Raw genomic sequence first — 17594 nt, forward strand, 5'->3', positions numbered from 1 at the left:
AGCAAATTCACTTCCACCACAGGCAAACTTCTTTGAAAATGTACTTTATCAGGAGCCGGCAGGACACATGAGGGGAGAGCACCTTTGGGTGTGAAACACCCAGCCCTCTGCAGCCACGCGGCTTTGCATCCTTTGAATTCCTTTTCTTTTTCTTAAAACACGAAGTGGTGCCCCAAAAGCAGTTTTTTGGGTCCCCAGCAGTGATCCAAAAATAGCTTCAGTGCCTGCTTTTAAGGTTTCTCTGAGGGAACTTGGCTGCGGGTAAAGATCATGATGATGGATATTTTGGATTGCAAACAAAATGGCGACATTTTTCAGTTCTGTCTCTGAATAGATACAATCCAGGGAGAAATGGGGGCTTATTTCTCACATCAGATGCTCCTGGTTCCCAGACGCAGGCGGTTCCTCACTTCTAGCTCTGAGGGGAGTGATGACGGAATCCAGTTCTGAGGTTTGCATTTTCTGAATTTGGTTCCTTCTCCCAGCAATTCTTTAATCTTAAGATGAAAATATTCTCCTTTTACTGTGCGTGATTTTGCCTCTGTCAGCCAGTCACTAGGCAGCCCTATCTTAAATTCAGAAGTGGAAATGTAATATTTAGCTCCTGTAGCATCAAATGAAAGAAGTACTTATACAATTGCATTTTTATTAGAAAGATACCAATCTCTTTTCTCTCTCCCCCTCCCCCTCTCACCCCCCCGGGCCATAAAAAGAAAGCTGGGAGGGAAGAAGGAGAGGAAATAAATCCAGAGAATGGCAAATGCTAAATTCCGGGAGGAAACTGATGCTGGGATTCAAGGAAGAGATTTCTTCCAGTCCAAGCAGGGGCTCAGGGAGACATTCCCGAACTCAAGTCCTGCTTTTGCTGGAGCTTCGGTTCCTTTGGAACTGCTTCGCTCTGCTTGGCGATTTTAGGATATTCCTTCCTCCTGGAGCCATAATGGACCGCCGGGCATCCGCTTTGGAGACCAGGAGTCCAACTGCTGCTAGGAAGTGTTTAGCATCCTCCGCGCGGCTGGCCGGCGATCTCCGAGGTTAAGGCGTTGGCTGATCCGCTTTGACCGAGGGAAGAGCGTGAAAGAGTTTTCTCCCCGCCGGTTGCCGGGCACCTGTGCGCCCCCCGCCGCGCGGCTGGCCCGCCGGCCTTTGTTTCTGGCGCGCCTTGCACTCCGCAGCTCCAGGGTCCTCGCCAGCCTCCGCGGCAGCTGGGAACCAGGCAGCCCAGCGGGCCGGCCGCGCCATGTTTCCAGAGCTGTCGCCGCCCGGAACCCCGGCCTTCTTCCCTGGAACTCACCGAGCTCCAGGAGAGCCGCCTGGCCAGGCCCCACGCCAGAGCCGCAGGGCTGCCGCGACCTACTCTGCCAGCGAGCCTCTCCCTGGAGTCCACGCAGACCCCCATCTCCAGCCAAAGAACACCTCTGAACACGGATATTAATCAGAATAAAAACTTTATTTTTTTGTTTTGTTTTTCAGAATGTGAGCAGCAAGGAATGTAAAACTCTCAAAACAAATCTAGCATTTTTCGTGTTTACAGGTTTTTTTTTTTACTTTTGCCGGATGTTGCAAACCTATATCACTGTTTTCAAACGCTGGATCCTCTCTGGTTTTATTGCATCATTACCATTTTCATAAAGGAATTATATTTCCCTTTCAAATAAATTTTATATGTACGCCAATACACCATTGAACAAAAGGCCCAAGAAACCTTCTGAACAATCAGGGTACAGAATTTCTTTAATATAAATACGAACGGATGAGGATAAATAATATTTAAAACTTAGACTATTCAATGCTTGCAAAAAAAATATAAATAAATCTGACTGTTCACCAGCATACACACACGGAAAGACGTACACTTAGTCATCCTTGCACAGGGAAGTCCCTGTTTCAAAGCGCTTTTGATTTTTTTTTCTCGCTCGTTACAAGAAGTGCAATTTAAAAAACTAAAAATTAATAACAAAAACGTAATTGCTTCCCCTCGGGAGCCATAACGTACGAACAAATTCACATTGAAAACTCGACTAGAAAATTTGTTCATATACCCTGTTTCTGATCAAAGTGTAGAGAAGGTTTAGGATGCAGGGCCAGCGGCCCAGCGAGGGGCGGGAAGAGATAAATATCGCTACTGTTACAGACAGCTATTCCAGCAACCAAGATTGCTACGTCACATAAAACTATAAAAACGCATTACCAATGCAAACAAAACGGAGGAATGGGGGAGAGCGGAGGAGAGAGAAAAGGGAGGGGCAGGAAGAACCTAAAAAAGAAATGAAAGGAAAAAAAAAAGATAAAGAAGGAAGGTGGGGCGGGGGACTCTCCTGGCACGCAGCCCCAGCCCACCATCACAGGTGGGTAAGCTTGGGCGCTTCCTGAATTCTTCCCTGAGAAGGATGGTGGGCGGTAAGGTCCGTGTAAGTGGGGTGGGGCTCTCCTGGCCCCGGCCCGTGATGGTGACCGCTGCCCAGCGGCCCGGTGCCCCCATAGTCCATGGCTGCCGAGGTGGCGTGGGGGAGGTGAGTTAGGCCAAAGAGTGCCGGCCCGGAGTTGCTCATGGGCTCCACATAGCTGCCCCCCACGAAGACGGGGCTTCCCTGTAAGTGTGGGGTCCCATAGCTGCCGTTGCCCTGTAGGCCATGAGCGTGCGGGTCGTAGTCTGGAGTGCCCCCTGCTCCCGCCCCCGCCGCGGTGTAGCGCTTCTGTGGGGGTGGAGGGGGCGCGCAGTTGGGCAGGGGAGCCGGATAGGAGGCGGGAGGCAGCCCGTAGGCTCCTTGGGGGGGCTTGGAGAAGGGTGGGGGCGACTGGGGCTCATACGGGACGCTGTTGACCAGCGAATGCATAGAGTTCAGGTAGCTACCCGCGCCAGGGGGCACGGGGCTGCGACTTGGGGACTGGCCCCCTGACGATGTCAGCATGCCCTTGCCCTTCTGATCCTTCTTGTATTTCATGCGGCGGTTCTGGAACCAGATCTTGATCTGGCGCTCGGTGAGGTTCAGCAGGTTGGCCATCTCCACCCGGCGGGGCCGACATAGGTAGCGGTTAAAGTGGAACTCCTTCTCCAGCTCCACCAGCTGCGCGCTGGTGTAGGCCGTGCGCGCGCGCTTAGAAGAAGCCTGCCCCGGCGGGCTCTTGTCACCAGCGCAGCTCTCGCCTGCCAGAACAGAGAGGAAGAGCGGCGTCAGGGGCTGCCCGCGGCCCCTCCCAGCTCCTGACCCAGCCTGGCCCCTCCTTTCTGCAGGCCCCAAAGATCCCCTCCAGGACCCACAGAGGAGTAGGAATTAGGTACTCGATGGGGAAAATCGGGTAGGTACCAAGCCTTCCTTCAGCTAAGCATCAAATCAAAGGCTTCTTTCTCCAAGGGGAAAAGGACAGAAAAGCAGAATCCCAGTTGGCCTTCCTGATCTGTATTTCCTTTCTATAACTTAACTTTCTAACACATTTACTGGTCATTTAGGTCCATCAGAAAACTAGCTTCCTGTGGGCAGGTCTTACCATCTTTATTCTCTTTGCAGTAGCTGAAATGTGGGGCACCTAATATACACACTTTTTCCCTACCTCACTGTCTGAACGATTAGTCAGTAACTTCAACTGGCCACTTTTTAAATTTACCCAGGAAGTGGGCAGAATGGAAAACTCCTATTGGAAGGCTTTCTCTGCCCCCAAAGAGGAGATCCCATTGAAACTATCCATTTCTGGCAGGGAGATCTAGGTCACTCTCGATGGTCCTATTCATTAGGGCTCCCCATGTTACTAAGTAGACTGCCCCCAGCATTACCTACCACTCTGGTGTTCCCCTTCCCGCCAAATCCTGGCTCTACAGGTCCCAGATGCTCAGGCTCAGATAGAGTAGAGCACTGGCAACAGGAGAAGGCAGGGGCAAAGGTAACCAAGATGCTAGGAAGTCCAAGGCCTGGGGCCTTTCCTTCACTGGAGTCCAGTTCCAAGAGGCCCATGTGGTTCCCATTAGGATGACAAGCTGAATCCCTTCCCCCAGGAGATCCCTGGCTGCCTCTATTGTAGTTAAGACTGAGCAAGGCCTTCCCAGAGGTAAGGCAGCCACTCCATCTGCTGGAGCAAAATTTGGCTCTGATTATACACAAAGCATTGATTCTGACTTGAAGGACATTTAGGCCTGCTTTTATTGTGCCACATTTCAGTATGGGAAGGATGTCACTGCTTCATTAGAATAGAGGAGCTATACTAAAAGAGAGTGGTTCTCTGGATGGTTCTGATTAGAGGTCAGAAGTCCAACAAGAATAGACCAAAGGGGGTTTCAACTTTACTAGGCTCTAGGCTCCATATGTCTTTGAAAAGGTACAGAGACATCTCATCCACAGACTTTCCTGTCCACAGAGGTCTTATCACCTCCCAGAGTTGCAAAGATGCTTGACACCTTTTCTTTGAGGGTAGGGGGAAGCAGTTAATTTTTGGAAATGCTCTGGTGTTCCCTGACTGGCTGGAAGTGGCTTGGGGTCCAGGAGCCAGGCCAGAGGACCCTCCTGCAGAAGGCACCCTTTTACCTGAGCTGGAGCCGCTGGTTTTCTGCTTTGTGTTTTGCCTCGACTCTTTCATCCAGGGGAAGATTTGTTTGGCCACGGTGGGCGAGTTGAGCAGGGGGCTCTTGGCTGCGCTGGCAGGGGTGGGGTTGCTGCTGGCATTCTGATGGGGGGAGATAGAAGGAGGGGGCGGTGGGGCTGCAGGGGTGGGTGCTGGAGGCTGTGGTGGGGGCTGGGGCGGCTGTGGGGCCGGGGGCGCTGCCTGGGGCGGAGGTGGGGGTAGAGACGGGTCGCCTAGACCCGGGGGCTGGCTGGGGGGGCCGCTCAGCGTGCGTAGACACGCTTCGCTCAGCTCCTGGGCCTTGGGGTGGCCCCCGGCGCTGGCTGGCGACTGGAGTGAGCAGGCGGGTCGGTGGTACTCGCTATCGGCGCCCAGAGCGGCGGACGCCGCGTATGGCTGCTGATTGGCATTATAAGCGAACCCGTTGGCTGCCTGGTAGGGGTAGCCACCGTAGATCGCCGAGCTGTCGTAGTAGGTCGCTTTTTGCATCGCGTTGTTTCACGATCTTGATCGCACACTCTGACGGGGGCTTGACACCCGTGAGGGCGCACATTGGCACGCCCCCGCGGTCACGTGACGCTCCGCCGCCAATCGCCGCCCCGCGCAGACCTGGGGGAGGGGGGGCAAGAAGTGCAGCGCCGTGAGCGCTCGGCGCAAATCCATCTTACTCTCAATAGCTAAGTGACATGAAAGCCATAAAAGAAAAAGTGGTCAGCAATATTTAGCAGCACGACTTGGCCCCGAGCGCAGGGAGCCGCGCTATAAAAAGCTGCTGGAATTTACTGGCAGCTACAAATATTTGCTTAACTTGCGTCTGGAGTTGGGGGATTTTCCGGGGAGAGAGATGGAGAATGAGTGAAGGCTGGAAGCCGGGACTCTGGAGCTGAGGTCCAAAGGGAGAAAGGCTTTGTAGGCTAGGGAGAAAAAGGTTGGGCTCTTTCTTTTCCAAAGAAGAAGAAACATGGTATTCCATTCCTTGGCATCATCCAGACAGCCTCAGACTCTCCCTTCTGCGGATCTTGAAGAACCGGCAAAAGGCAGAGAGCCTGGGTTGCCAATTTTTTTCTCCAATCCCCACTTTAGGGCTCATATTTGCCAAAAGAGCTCTGAGATGGGGTGACTTCCCATCCAGTCCCTTCTTGGAACTTCCTGCCCTCAAAAGAGGTTTGCACATTTTTTAGGCAACTACCCTATCAGACCATGCTGGATTTCAAGCTAAGCATGCTAGGCAGTTAACCTGCCCTGTTCAGGGATAGGACCAGCCTCCTCCAAATGAGCCCCTTGTGGTCAAGAAGGGGGGAGAAAAAACTTTGTGTGGAACACAGGGGTGTGTGTATGTGTGTGTTAGGGAAAGACCAAGAACACCCCCCCCCCATCCAGCAATTCAAATCCTGGACAGTTCTTTATTCTTTTCCTCTCCCTATTTCTCAGACACTTTGCAGCAAGCCATCCACCAGTTCTTTCTCCCAGTTACAGAAAGTTGCCAGACTCCTGCCTTGGACTTTCTGAGGTGCTGTTATTCAGAGCAACTATCAAATTCTACCTGTTAAAACATGATGGATTAGAGAAAAAAAAAAAACCCACCAGGAACCTGAAAAACCAGCGTTCATCTCCATGACCACGGCTTGAACTCTCTTTCCAACTTAACGATAATAGGTTCTGTCTTAGAAACTGCTATGTAATTTGATGTATGGGGGTCATTTGGCTCCGGACGAGGCTTGGAAGCACAAGCCATAAAATCCTGCCAGAGATCACTGATCTTTGTGTGCTGCTGTTGTTGATATCTGTTACTTGGCCTATTTACCTGCTTCAGAAACACCAAGTAAAGGGTAACACTGAAAATCTAAAAAGCTATTCAAAACCAGCTCAACTCTCTTTCATTTAGAAAAGCAGTTTGAAGAAGTGAAATCTATGTTTCCTTTTTGTTTTCAGCCTTTTCATGGTCAACTTCTAGTTCTCAGCAAGAAAAGTTTCCACAGGAGTTTCATATACTCACATATGTACATGCACACTCAGAATTTCTGTTAGTTCCTCTGACCATTAAGAAAATTATGATGACCAATCCATGAAGAAAACGCTTTATACTTCATGCCCCAACTATGTATATAGAATCACAGTTATTCAAGTTTTCCAGGAATAGCAGATGCTAACTAGAAAATAGATATATAATAAGCATCTACCAGTGGGTGATAATTTTGTTTTTAATAACGGACTCCTTTAGATTTCATTATTAAACCAACAATCTGACCAACAGCTGTAAAACAGGCACAATTAATTTTCCAGAACCTCAATTAAAAATTACAGCCTCCCTTATCCAGAGTTATTGTGCATGGTCCTGAGCCCTGTAGTATTGTTTCTCTTTTAGAAATAGATAGGAAGCTACAGATACCACAGTGGAGAGCAAATAAAGGATAAAATAAATAAAATCTAAAAGTGAATTGCAAGTTAATGTCTAGGTTTCCTGTTCTTTCACTGAAAACAATCCCTATTACATCTGGCAGTGTTAATGTCTGCCATTATAAATTTTTTAGATACCAGGCTTGTGTAAAATAAAACGTCAGGTTAAGAAAATTACTCTAGACACTTGAACAACAAGGTATTAGATAAAACAAAATTAAGTTGATTTTGAACATGCAATACTTCTAGCGACCTGCTAATCCATTATCACAGGCTATACCGGCCTGCTGCTTACTTAAGCCTTTTCAACAATGTATACATTGGCTTGGAAGATAACAAAAATATCTTTAAAAATCAGAGTGCGCAGGGCAGCCCCCATAAACTTAAAATGTGAATTCGACTCAGAGACCCCACCAAAGTCCTTTGTATTGTTTGAGGTCGGCAGACAATCACCTTGGAGCTCACACAATTTCCCCCACAAGCCAGCCCCCAAAGTTTGCAACCTAGTGAAGAAGTTGGAGATCTGCCAGTGAGGAAACTCCTTTGTACCCCCAAGCAAGGGCAGAGGGGGGAGAGAGGTTCCTCCGCAAAGATCTGTTTCTGGACAATAACCCCCAGGTGCAGGAGCTGCGAGAGAGTGGAGGAGGCTAAATGGAGAGCAGGAAGCAAGCCCCATTGTCTTTCTGCAAGGTATGCCCAAATTCCACCTCCTTCCTCCAGAAGCCGCTCCCTCTTTCCACTCCCCCCCCCTTAGCCTGCCCTCACCCCGAGTTAGAGCGGACAATCCAGGAAGAACCCTAGCGTCCCCGGTCCATTCCTCTCTCTCTCTCCGACCCCGAAAAGTTGAGGTTGGGCTAAGGGAGCGGGGAGAGTGGGGGCGGGGATGGGAAAGCGGCCTGAACTCGAAGTGTAAGGGTATCAGTCACTGCCGGGAAGGAAGCTCCGGCTTGTGAACTCTTCTTGAACCGAGATTTAAGTCTGCAGCCATAAATCACCGAGACGTAAACTCCACCATTCAGCGCTGGGAGCGGCCGGTTGTGGCCCTGCTTACCTTAACTTCTGACGAGCGCCGCGAGCGCAGGCAGGCTCGGGCTCCGGCCCCCGGCCCGGCTCCGCGGCCCGGCCGTGTCCCCTCGGCGCGGGATGGGCACCGACCCTCAGCATCAGCCGAGACGGCAGGCGGGCGGGAGACCCCGAGGCCCGGACGCCGCCGCGCAGAGCGTGGTCGCCTCGCTGCTCCGGCACGGCTCGCCCAGGGCGGACTGGGGCGGCTTGGACCCCCCCCTTCCCACCCACCCCACCCACCCTCCCACCCCTCCCCCACACCCCCGCCCCCTGCCCTTCCAGAGGGCAGCAGCCGCGGCCGGGAGATAAGCGCTAGCGCGGCGCGGGGCTCTGCCTGGGCTAGTGGCACCGACTTGGGTATGTTTCTTATGAATATTACACGCGGAGCAGCGTCTGGGCGAGGGTGCGGCGGGGGTGCTGGTGCGGGCGGGAGGGGAGACCGGAGCGGCTGAGGGAGCGCGGGCCGGCGTGGGGGATGGGGCTGAGGCGAGCGGAGGAGCGGGAGCCAGAGAGCGAGCGCGGCGGCGGCGGCGGCGGCGGCGGGAGGATGGCAGCCTCCCCCACCCCCAACGCCCTCCCTCTCCCCGTTCTTGGGCGTCACTAAAGTCCAGGAAAATTATGCTAATGAGGACAAACGGCGCTCACAAAGGGGCTCTCTGGCCGGGCTCTATTTCTTAAGAATTCGTTTAAGAAAGCACGTAACCCTCTGCCCTGGCTGGACATCTACACTGGGGGGGTGAGGGGAAAGAGAACCAGAAATGAGTTCCCCAGACTTTGGACAGTTTACTTCATCGGCCGCTCCCAATCCAGGCACCCTAAAAATGCCGTGGGGTGTTGGGATAGGGCTCTTCTCCACAGACCTCCCTAACAAGCCACCTGGGCAGTCTTTGGTTATATGTTTAGGCAGAAACTGTTGACATCCTGGCAGACAGGAGGGCAAGTGTCCTGGGGTAGATGCACATTTGTCCCAGCAGTGAAATGGGCTGCGCTGGCCTCAGGCACAGGGTGCCTAGAAGCCTGATCTCCAGCTCTCCTGTGTGCCCATTGCACAGCACAGACACGCAGAACAGACACGCAGCTCACCCACAGCAAAGGTGGATCAGGCTCTAACCCCAAAGCACACGGGCACTCTAAAGAATGGAGTGGCCCTTCCTCTGCTACCTACATTGCCGAAACTTTGGAGAGGATGGCATGCCTCCCAAAGCCGCCCTCAGCTCCCCAGGTTACGAAGCAAACTGCAGCGGCTTCAGTGTGGCAATAGAGAAAAATGGAGCTCGGAGTGCAGTTCTGAGGCGAGAACGGCGGGGCCTTCTCAAAGGAAGGTGTTAAAAATATAAGTAGCATGTTTAAACTGTCAGGGAGCCAAAGTGTCACCTTAGAGCAAAAACAAAGCCAAGGGAAAAGGGAGAAATCAAAAAGCACTCGGGGCCAGGGTGGCCTCATGCATACCAATGGTTTTTGTCATTTATGGCCGGGCAAGATTTATGACTCGGAGCCCCAAAGCTGTAAACAGAGCACAAAACAGCAAGCACTTGCTCCTTATGGCATACCGCAGCCGCGCAACTTGAAAGGGGGAGCCGGCCGTGTAGGAGGTGAGAGCAGGCTGCAGAAATGCGCTCCGCGGCCTTTTCTCTTCCACCCGCCGGGTCGGATGTGGCATTTGAAGAAAGAAGGCGTGGGTCAATAATCAACCCGCACTTTCTCCTCCAAACTGCTGACGCGTCTCTCACCGCCTTCTCAGCTAAGCCAGCTGCAAGGGAAGGCCAGTTCTCCGTGGGAACCTGCCCCTGGAGGGTCCAGACCGACCGAGGGGCTCCGGGAGCCCAGGGCAGACCGCGGGGACAGGCCCCAAGGAGCCACCGCGGGAGCCAGGGGAGATCTGGGACGCGAGCTCCGCTCTGGGCCTGTACCAGCCCCCTTCTGGGTCGCGGGACCCAGCAGACAGAAGGGGAGCGCTGACTTCGACTAAGTAAGGTCTGGCGTCTTGGCACGCAGATTGCCGGTGCCTCGGCCACATGCCTCTCAGCTGAAATCCAAAGGACTGGCTTTGGAGCAAGCGTAAGCGAGATGATTAAAAAGAATAATTTACAGTGGCGGAAGGATTTTGTTGGTTTGTTATTGTTCTCTAAGAGAAAATACGCTTGTTGATTTCCAGCTCCAGAAATTGCCCACTGCCTCGGTGCCCTTTCTAGGTAGATCCCACAGCAGTTTACCCGGCTCCTCCAAATCCACCAAGTTTTTCTTTGCTAAGAGGACTCCTTGGCTCGCCCCAACTTCCCCAAGACCCCATGGTTCCCCATCTCTCATCCCAGGGAAACTAGAAGAAAACGTTTTCTCAGCAGTAGAAGAACACTTGGAGCAGTGAAGGTACCTTTCTACCATTGAAGGGGGTGTCCTATCTATTTCTGGAAGGGCCTCAAGGGTTCCAAGGCTATCTGTGCAGCCAAGGAGGAAGGCGAGAGTAATTGTTGGCAAGGAGAAGCATGGAAATCCCAGAATGGGGAAGACAGTTCTTGAGGAAATAACACTTGCCTGTGAGGGTGAGGCTGGTATTTTGAGGGTAGAAGGGGACCTGCCTTTTTAAAAAAGCTAATAGTTCAGCTATAATGGAATGGTTTTAGCTCTTTCTTGAGAGGAAAAACCAATCCATGTGCTATAAAAGCAGCTATTGGCTTCTTCTTGCTGTGCACACTTTTATACAGAACCAGCTTGAGAGAGTTCATCGGTAGATATTTATTCTGCTTGCTGGCACTGAAGCAATAATAAAAAGATGCCTCTAACAAACCTCTATTCCCCTTCTCATTTTTTCTAGTGAAACTGTATTATTTATGAGTCTTTAACTGGGTCAAAAATGCGCCAGAACTGGGTCATAAATCATATGAAATGCTGACAAGTAATTGAACAGCAATTAAAGCTTACATTTTATTTCCAAAGGGTGTTTTAGAGCACTTGAAACAGCCTCAGTTAAGCACAGTTACCAGCGAGGTTGACATAAGGGAGGGCAGAATCGGCCCTTCCTTCTAGAGAAGTAAATCCCACTCAAGTAGGGGAAGCCTGGTTTGACTTTTTTAAGCAAAGAAAGAAATAAGTTTTTTTTTTAAGGCCAAAAGAGCAAATTTGATTCCTGACTCTCTTTTCCCTGCTCCAAGGTGCAGAGAAAGCAAATTTCTTTCACCTTTCTAAAGGATCCCCTCTCTTCCCAGGAGTGCAGGGTCCCCCAAGCCCCATTAGCTAGGACTTTCCCAGTGTTTTGGAAGCACACAGTTTAATTCTCATCTGTCTCTTTCTGGCTCTGGCTCTGTTCCTGGTACTATAGAGCCAGAAATGTCTGTCTCCTATGCCTCTAGTCTTTATTCCTCCCCAGGGCACATGGGCCAGTTCTTCAACTCTTCAAACTGACTTGAGGGGAAAGGGGGAGCATCATAACTGAGCATAATAGTGAAGCCCAAATCCAGCCCAGCTCCCTTCTGAATATGAGAATAATTCAGCCTCCAGGCAACCTGCATGCTCACCACCACACTAAAACTCTCCTAGGTCTGAGCTGTTTTTCTCCATCCTTCCCAAGGCCGAAGGTGCTTGGAAAACAATGGCTCACCCTCTGGGATGGCTCCTTGAATCCGGTATATGGGGAAATGGTGCCCTGCAACCCAGCCCTGAACAAAGTGGCTGGAAGCATCATCAGTAAAATGGCAGCGTATCCGTACATTTCCCTCATTGATTTTCCTCTTCCATCTGCTCAGCTGCCCAGGTCAGCCCAACCCTTCATCCCCATTCAGCAAACACCACCAACCTGGGAGAGATTCCCCTTCTGAGCCACTGGCCCCCCAACCCCTACCATGAGTTCTTATACTCCTAACTTGGTGGGGGCCACCTCTGCCTGCCACAGCCTCTAACGCCGGAGCTTCAGGACCCTCCCTCGGCCTGGGGCTCAGCTCCTGGGACTTCAGCCTTTCCCGCTGCAGGGGACAAAGCCACCCTCTCGCTGGAGACTACCCCAGCCCACCTACTAGCCCCTGAGTGCCCTCTCCTTAACAACCTACAGCACTTTTCAGGGAATTAAACTCAGAGTCTGAGGCACTACTGGGAATCCTTGAAATGGTTTCGGTTCTAAAAGAGAAACAAAGGAAGAGAGAGGCTGAGGGTCCTGTCCATGATCCAGGGTCTCCTTGCCTGACCTTTGTCTCTCACAGCCATAACTCACTCTAGATATGAACAATCAGCGGAAATACCTTAAAATAAATTCCATCCTCCTGGTGTGGCCTCGAGTCCCATCGGCTAGCTTGCCCAGAACCGCTCCATGAGTGCTGAAAACTGCAACCCGCTGGAAGAGCGCTCGCTCCGGAGAAGGGAAAGGAGGAGGAGGAGGTGGGTGCGTGGGGGTGGGGGAGAAGCTCTCGCTCTGTAGAGAATCTAGAAAACGTAATCACAGGCAAAGCCTGCCTGGGTCTCCGCTCCAAATGCCACAATAATGCGCTGTATTATGTGCTCACGTGGTCATACGTCAACTTAAATCCTTTTATTTGAAATAAGGAATCACTGAAGGAACTAGGTTTTTAAGCAGAACATTTAGCTTTGGGGGAAGGGAAGTGAGGGACCTTGACCAGTAGCTGGTAAGAGTTCTGTCTTAGTAGTAGGACCCTTGCCCCCCCCCCCCCCGCCGTTGCATACCACACAAGGCTGCTTATCTCCACTTATATTTCTTCACACACACTCCAAAGACAAGGGAACAGCAATCCTGTCCATATTCTTAAAGTCCACTTAACTTTCCTATGGCCTCCTATCCCTGATAAACTGAATCCAGCACTCATGTCTCCCAGTCTCCTCTGGCCCACAGGACAGCATATTAAAAGACAAGAGCCAAGCCCAGAAATTACTGGGCTGATCAGCAGACTTTTCATAGCCCGCAACTGTATGGAGTTTGCTAGCATCCATGTCATATGGCAAAGCCACTGAAGAAAACAAAAAGGCCTATAATTACAAAATGTTGAAGCTTCTGCTTCAAGTCCACTTGGTTTTGTTCAGTGGGAGTCCACGAGGAAAGATGTGCTCAGCTACAGAGTTGTGGGATAGGGTTTTGCAAAATCCAGAGAGACCTAACATCCCTTCCAAACCTGTACTTACACTTTCCCTCAGTACATGAGTATACATGAAATGATATGCTTCTAATGATGAAAAATGTAAGGGGAAATGATTTAATTATTCTTGAAGAGGGGAAACAAATACCAACCTTCACTGGAGTCCCCTGTGCTAACATAATCTACAAGACAACCTGGGACCCTCTCTGCAGAGAGGTCTGTATACCCTCCCCTAAGGCAACTCAGCATCTACCCAGAGAACCTGAATGGAATCAATTCTGCTCAGGAAGAATCTGACTGAAATAAATAGACTGACCCTCAAGTCTCCACCCTTACTCTTCCCTTCTGCTTGGTGACAGTGCCCACTGATTTCAATACTTCACCCTTTCATGAGCTGTCTACAAAGTTGCCCATTTCTGGTCTTAGTTTCTGAACTTTGAGTGCTCTGAGGCCAGTGAGCTCCTCATGCCATATTCTTATGTTCTTTGAGAGTAAGTCTTCATCTGGCTGTGTCTAAGTGTGAGGACTCACTTGTGGCAGCTGCAGAAGGCTGTGCAAGATCCTCTCCTCCCCCAAGGGAGGACCTAATGGGAATGTTAGGTCCTGAGTAAGGGTCCTGGTCATAGGGAGGAGAGGTTCAAAATCAGGAAGGCAATAAAAGAGGAGTCCTAACCCCATGAAAGCAAGTCCTGACCTAAGCTAGTGACAGTGTTTCCATAAGGTTCTGTCTGTGGTGTAACTGGAAGAACTCTCCCAGCTCTGACCTAAGTCAGATGCTGGAAAGTGAGACTTCAAAGTGAAAACCTGCCTGTCTCAGGTTTGGGAGATGGGGAATAGACCAAAGGCTGATTTCTAAAATGCATTCTCCTGTCCTCTAAGGACTCATCCCCTTATCCTTCTGCCTGTATGACTTCCTAATCATTCACTTTGAGCTCTCCAGATGCCTGAGAAAAGGACCTGAAGTACTGCTGGGTTGCTGGCAACTCCCCACCCCCAAGCTTCTGCAGAGCCATCAAGTCACAGATGAGAAGAGGCCCTCTTCAGAACTCTAGGACAGTTTTGAGCAAATTAAAACTCAACTCCATAAACCAATGGTAAAAGTCACTGGTACTGCTTCAGAGACTTGTAAGGTCCAGAGGCACCTCAGCCCTAGCCTAACCAGGCAGCTGACATCCCAGTTAATGCTCCAACTGCTATTTAACAATTAATATTAAAAACTTGGGATGAGATGGGATGAGACCGTTGGTCTGGTGGGATGAGAAGAGGGAAAAAGTGAAGAAGTCAAAAGAAATTTAACTTCTGAGTTGGGAATGGCTTCTCTGAGTGGTTTTAGATTGGTCTAGGCAAACCACTTATAGACACAGCAGCTGAAAATCTTCCTTCACCACTCTGAATTCCACTTTCTTGAACCAAAGTTATGGACCTTTAAAAAAAACTCTTCCATTTCCTCCACCAGCCTCTGGCCAGAGCTGGAAACCCATACTGTGAGCCAAGCCCCCAGAGCCAAAATAGGGGGAAGTTGGCTTGGAAACAGCAGGCGACCAAGGGTAGAGATCTTGGTCAATATTTGCAAGGCTGTTGCAGATTAGATATATCTGTGCTCAAACAATGCAATCTGATTTTTCAATCAAAACTACACTTAACATTTTTTTGCTAACTCTAGTGGTTTTTCTACTCAGTAACAGGTAAGCCCAGTGGTGTGTGTGTGTGTGTGTGTGTGTGTGTGTGTGTGTGTGCGCGCGCATTAGGTCATTATTTAACATGAGACATTTCCTGTGGGTACAACTGCAGTACAAATGTGTTCCAAGTTCTCTGGGCACATATGGATGTTTATATCATGTTTTACACATGGCTCCTAAGTTCTAAAGCCATTTACATCTGCAATTGTTCTGTTGTCTGTGGAGATGCAAATCATGTATACACACTAAGTTGCAAGTTCCTGAAACGTTCCATTCATATTTGAAATAAACAGACATACAGTAGTAAGAAAGTAACCAATTACTGTTTACTTTCTATCTGATAAAATAATAGTATCCAAAACACCATTTCAGTCTTTAGAGCCCTACTGAATAGCATACTGGGATTAATTAACAACCTTACTATCTGGGAAGTAAATTTTAGGGAAGACTTGGGTCTAGGGATTAGAAAACAAAACCTGAAAACTTTTTAAAACAAAGCAAACTCATTCCTTCATACCAAGCTTCTAAAAGCTATTCCAGCAGCCCCTCCCCCAAATAGGCGCATAATTTATGGATCTTTTACAAGGTAATAAGCCACAGTAATTACCTCCCTGCATCCCAAACTAAGAGAACAAATTAAGCCAGAACTTGAAAAGAATTTTAAAAAGTTTTCTCTTATTCCAAATAGGAAAAGAAAACGTTGAGACATGGAAGACCCAAGCTTTTCCCATGAGAAGAACCGTGGGTGGGCCCTGGTGAAAGACTGGAGACAACCCGCTGCCTGAGAAGGGCCTACATGCTGGAAACACAGCAACTTCTCTCCTACCAATAGAGGCAAAAGGATCAGAGAAACTGCAAGGCGGTAAGAAAAGTTTCCTCAATCAAGATCTGGGACTGATGACAATTTCCGAATCCACAGCCTCCTCGGACAGGGAGAGCAGCCCACGCAGCAGCGGCTGCCGCGCCCGTGGCCTCTACTTGCTTTTGCCTTGCAGCTCAGTGGAGTGGTTTGTTTGGGGCTTGCAGAAAGAAACAAACACACCCCTTTGGCTTTTCCCCCACCCCAATTTAGGCTTCTGCATCCCCTGCTCCTGCCTATCGCCGGCTTTGGGAAAGACTCTTTTGTCTGCCTGAAGCCCCGCATGGTCCGGTGTGCAGCTGAAGGGAAACTCTTCCGAAGTTAAATATTGACCAGAACCTCCTTCAACCCTCTGTAGTTGCCAGGAGCTGGGGAGGGCAAACTCCTCCCAACCGCTTGGTGCAAAGTCCTACTCCCCTGAAGAGTTTTGGCGCTGTGCTTACCTCCAAAGATGTTTAAATCTGAACCAGGAAATGTCTCCAACTCCAGGCGTTCAGGGGCTCGCCTATTCCAGTGTCCAGGCGCTCTGCGAACAAATAAACAGCGGAGGGTGAACGGTGGCTGCGAAGGAAGGGAGTTGGAAATGTGGCCTGCGCCAGGGTGGCCCAGTGGGTGACACGGATACGGAGGAGTCTCCAGGGCACTCGTCCATGCGACACACTCATAGCTCGAAATGTTCCAGTCTACAAATGGCCAGAAGATGGTGATTTATTTTTGTAAAATAAATACATACTCCATCTCCGCACTCACACTCTCTCCTTTTTCTCTTTTTTTTTTGGGGGGGGGTAAAGAAATGGACTAGACGAAGGAGGAAGATAAGAAGGTGGAAGAGGCTTGCTGGTGGTACGAGCTCTACTGAGAGCTCCTCATGCACCCCAACTTGAGAATGTGAATGCACGCTTTATTTTCTTTTGCTAACAAAGGGAAGCCTTGTCTGGAAGCATTCAATCACCGACTCTCCCGAAACCTCACTAATAGCGTTCATTTCTGTTGGCGCGAAATCAGACCCAGGCTCAGTCCACAGACTGGAGGCAGTTCTTGGGCGGTTTTGTCCTTTGGTTCATTCAAGTCTTGGGCGGACCACCTCTTGGTCATGTTGAGCTGGCAGGACATTTCATAGCTACTACAACGCCCAGTCCCTCCAAGCAGGCTAACTACTTCTGCTGGAAACTGGGCAGGACCAGGTTGCTGGACAATATCGACCAGGGGGCCTGCTCTTGCTCCGCCTTGTGCAGTGGCCACAAGCCGGCACAACGACCTGATTCCGGCTGCAATCTCATACCTAAAAGTATTTGCAACCCTCCCTTGCCCTCTAGCCAACAAATGGTCATGGAACCCTCAGCCGACTTTCTAGAGGCTAGAGATAGAGCTGAGGGCAGAGAGAATTCTCCCAGTGCGCTGGGCCCTGGCTCCACTCTGCTGGGACTGTGCACTGTGGGCGTTTGCTTCTTCAACCCTAACCCTGAACCCACCACACATTCAACCCAGACCTAAATAACCTCTCACACGCCAAGTCTGCTCCAAACCAGCCTTGCCGCTCTCTGTCCTGCGGCCATGAAATACTGCGCATAGCGCCAAGAGGGACTACCAAAAAGCTGAGGTGTCCCCTGCCCCTTGCCTTTGGAGTTCTCTAGCCTGCGGAACAAGTGGCAACAAACTGGCAACTGCCTTCTGCCACGACAAAACCCGCAGCCTTTACCCTCCATCAGGCTTGGGACGCAGAATCCACGCTGGGCCCCTTTGTCTTGTTCAATCTCGCCCTCTAAGTCCTCAAGAGGAGTGCTCCTTGGCCTTGGGGCTCCTGGCTTGACCCTGAGAAGGGTGGGGCTTAGCAATCCTGCACTTTGCCCCAGAAAGATCCACTATGCTACCATTCACCACCACCACCACCACCACCACCCTGAGAGGCTTAGGAGTTTTGTAATTATCATGGCTATTATTATTGTTTCTATTTCCTTATCCCCA

General features: G+C 50.3%; 1 protein-coding gene and 2 long non-coding RNA genes across 4 annotated transcripts in view; 2 read left to right on the forward strand and 1 right to left on the reverse strand.

Moving 5' to 3' along the window:
• LOC141420711 (uncharacterized) overlaps positions 1–1806 on the forward strand; it is a 4014-nt gene extending 2208 nt beyond the window's left edge. The window contains exons 3-4 of the long non-coding RNA XR_012445248.1: positions 335–451; positions 916–1806. This is a non-coding gene — a long non-coding RNA (uncharacterized lncRNA). The remainder of the gene's footprint in view (positions 1–334; positions 452–915) is intronic.
• Positions 1807–2322: 516 nt separating this feature from the next.
• The window catches only part of Hoxa3 (homeobox A3), a 43641-nt gene continuing 28369 nt past the window's right edge, over positions 2323–17594 (reverse strand). For both annotated transcript variants that reach the window (XM_074065179.1, XM_074065178.1), the window contains exons 3-5: positions 16073–16155; positions 4518–5163; positions 2323–3148 (exon numbers count right to left, since the gene is read on the reverse strand). In XM_074065179.1, the coding sequence (XP_073921280.1) occupies positions 2343–3148; positions 4518–5043 (1332 nt within the window). In that variant the 5' untranslated portion in view covers positions 5044–5163; positions 16073–16155 and the 3' untranslated portion in view covers positions 2323–2342. The remainder of the gene's footprint in view (positions 3149–4517; positions 5164–16072; positions 16156–17594) is intronic.
• Positions 8279–16775, forward strand: LOC141420710 (uncharacterized). Its single transcript, XR_012445247.1, has 2 exons — positions 8279–8373; positions 15459–16775. It is a non-coding gene; the product is annotated as an uncharacterized lncRNA (long non-coding RNA).

Source organism: Castor canadensis, chromosome 2, assembly GCF_047511655.1.
Source record: "Castor canadensis chromosome 2, mCasCan1.hap1v2, whole genome shotgun sequence".
Classification (NCBI taxonomy): domain Eukaryota; kingdom Metazoa; phylum Chordata; class Mammalia; order Rodentia; family Castoridae; genus Castor; species Castor canadensis.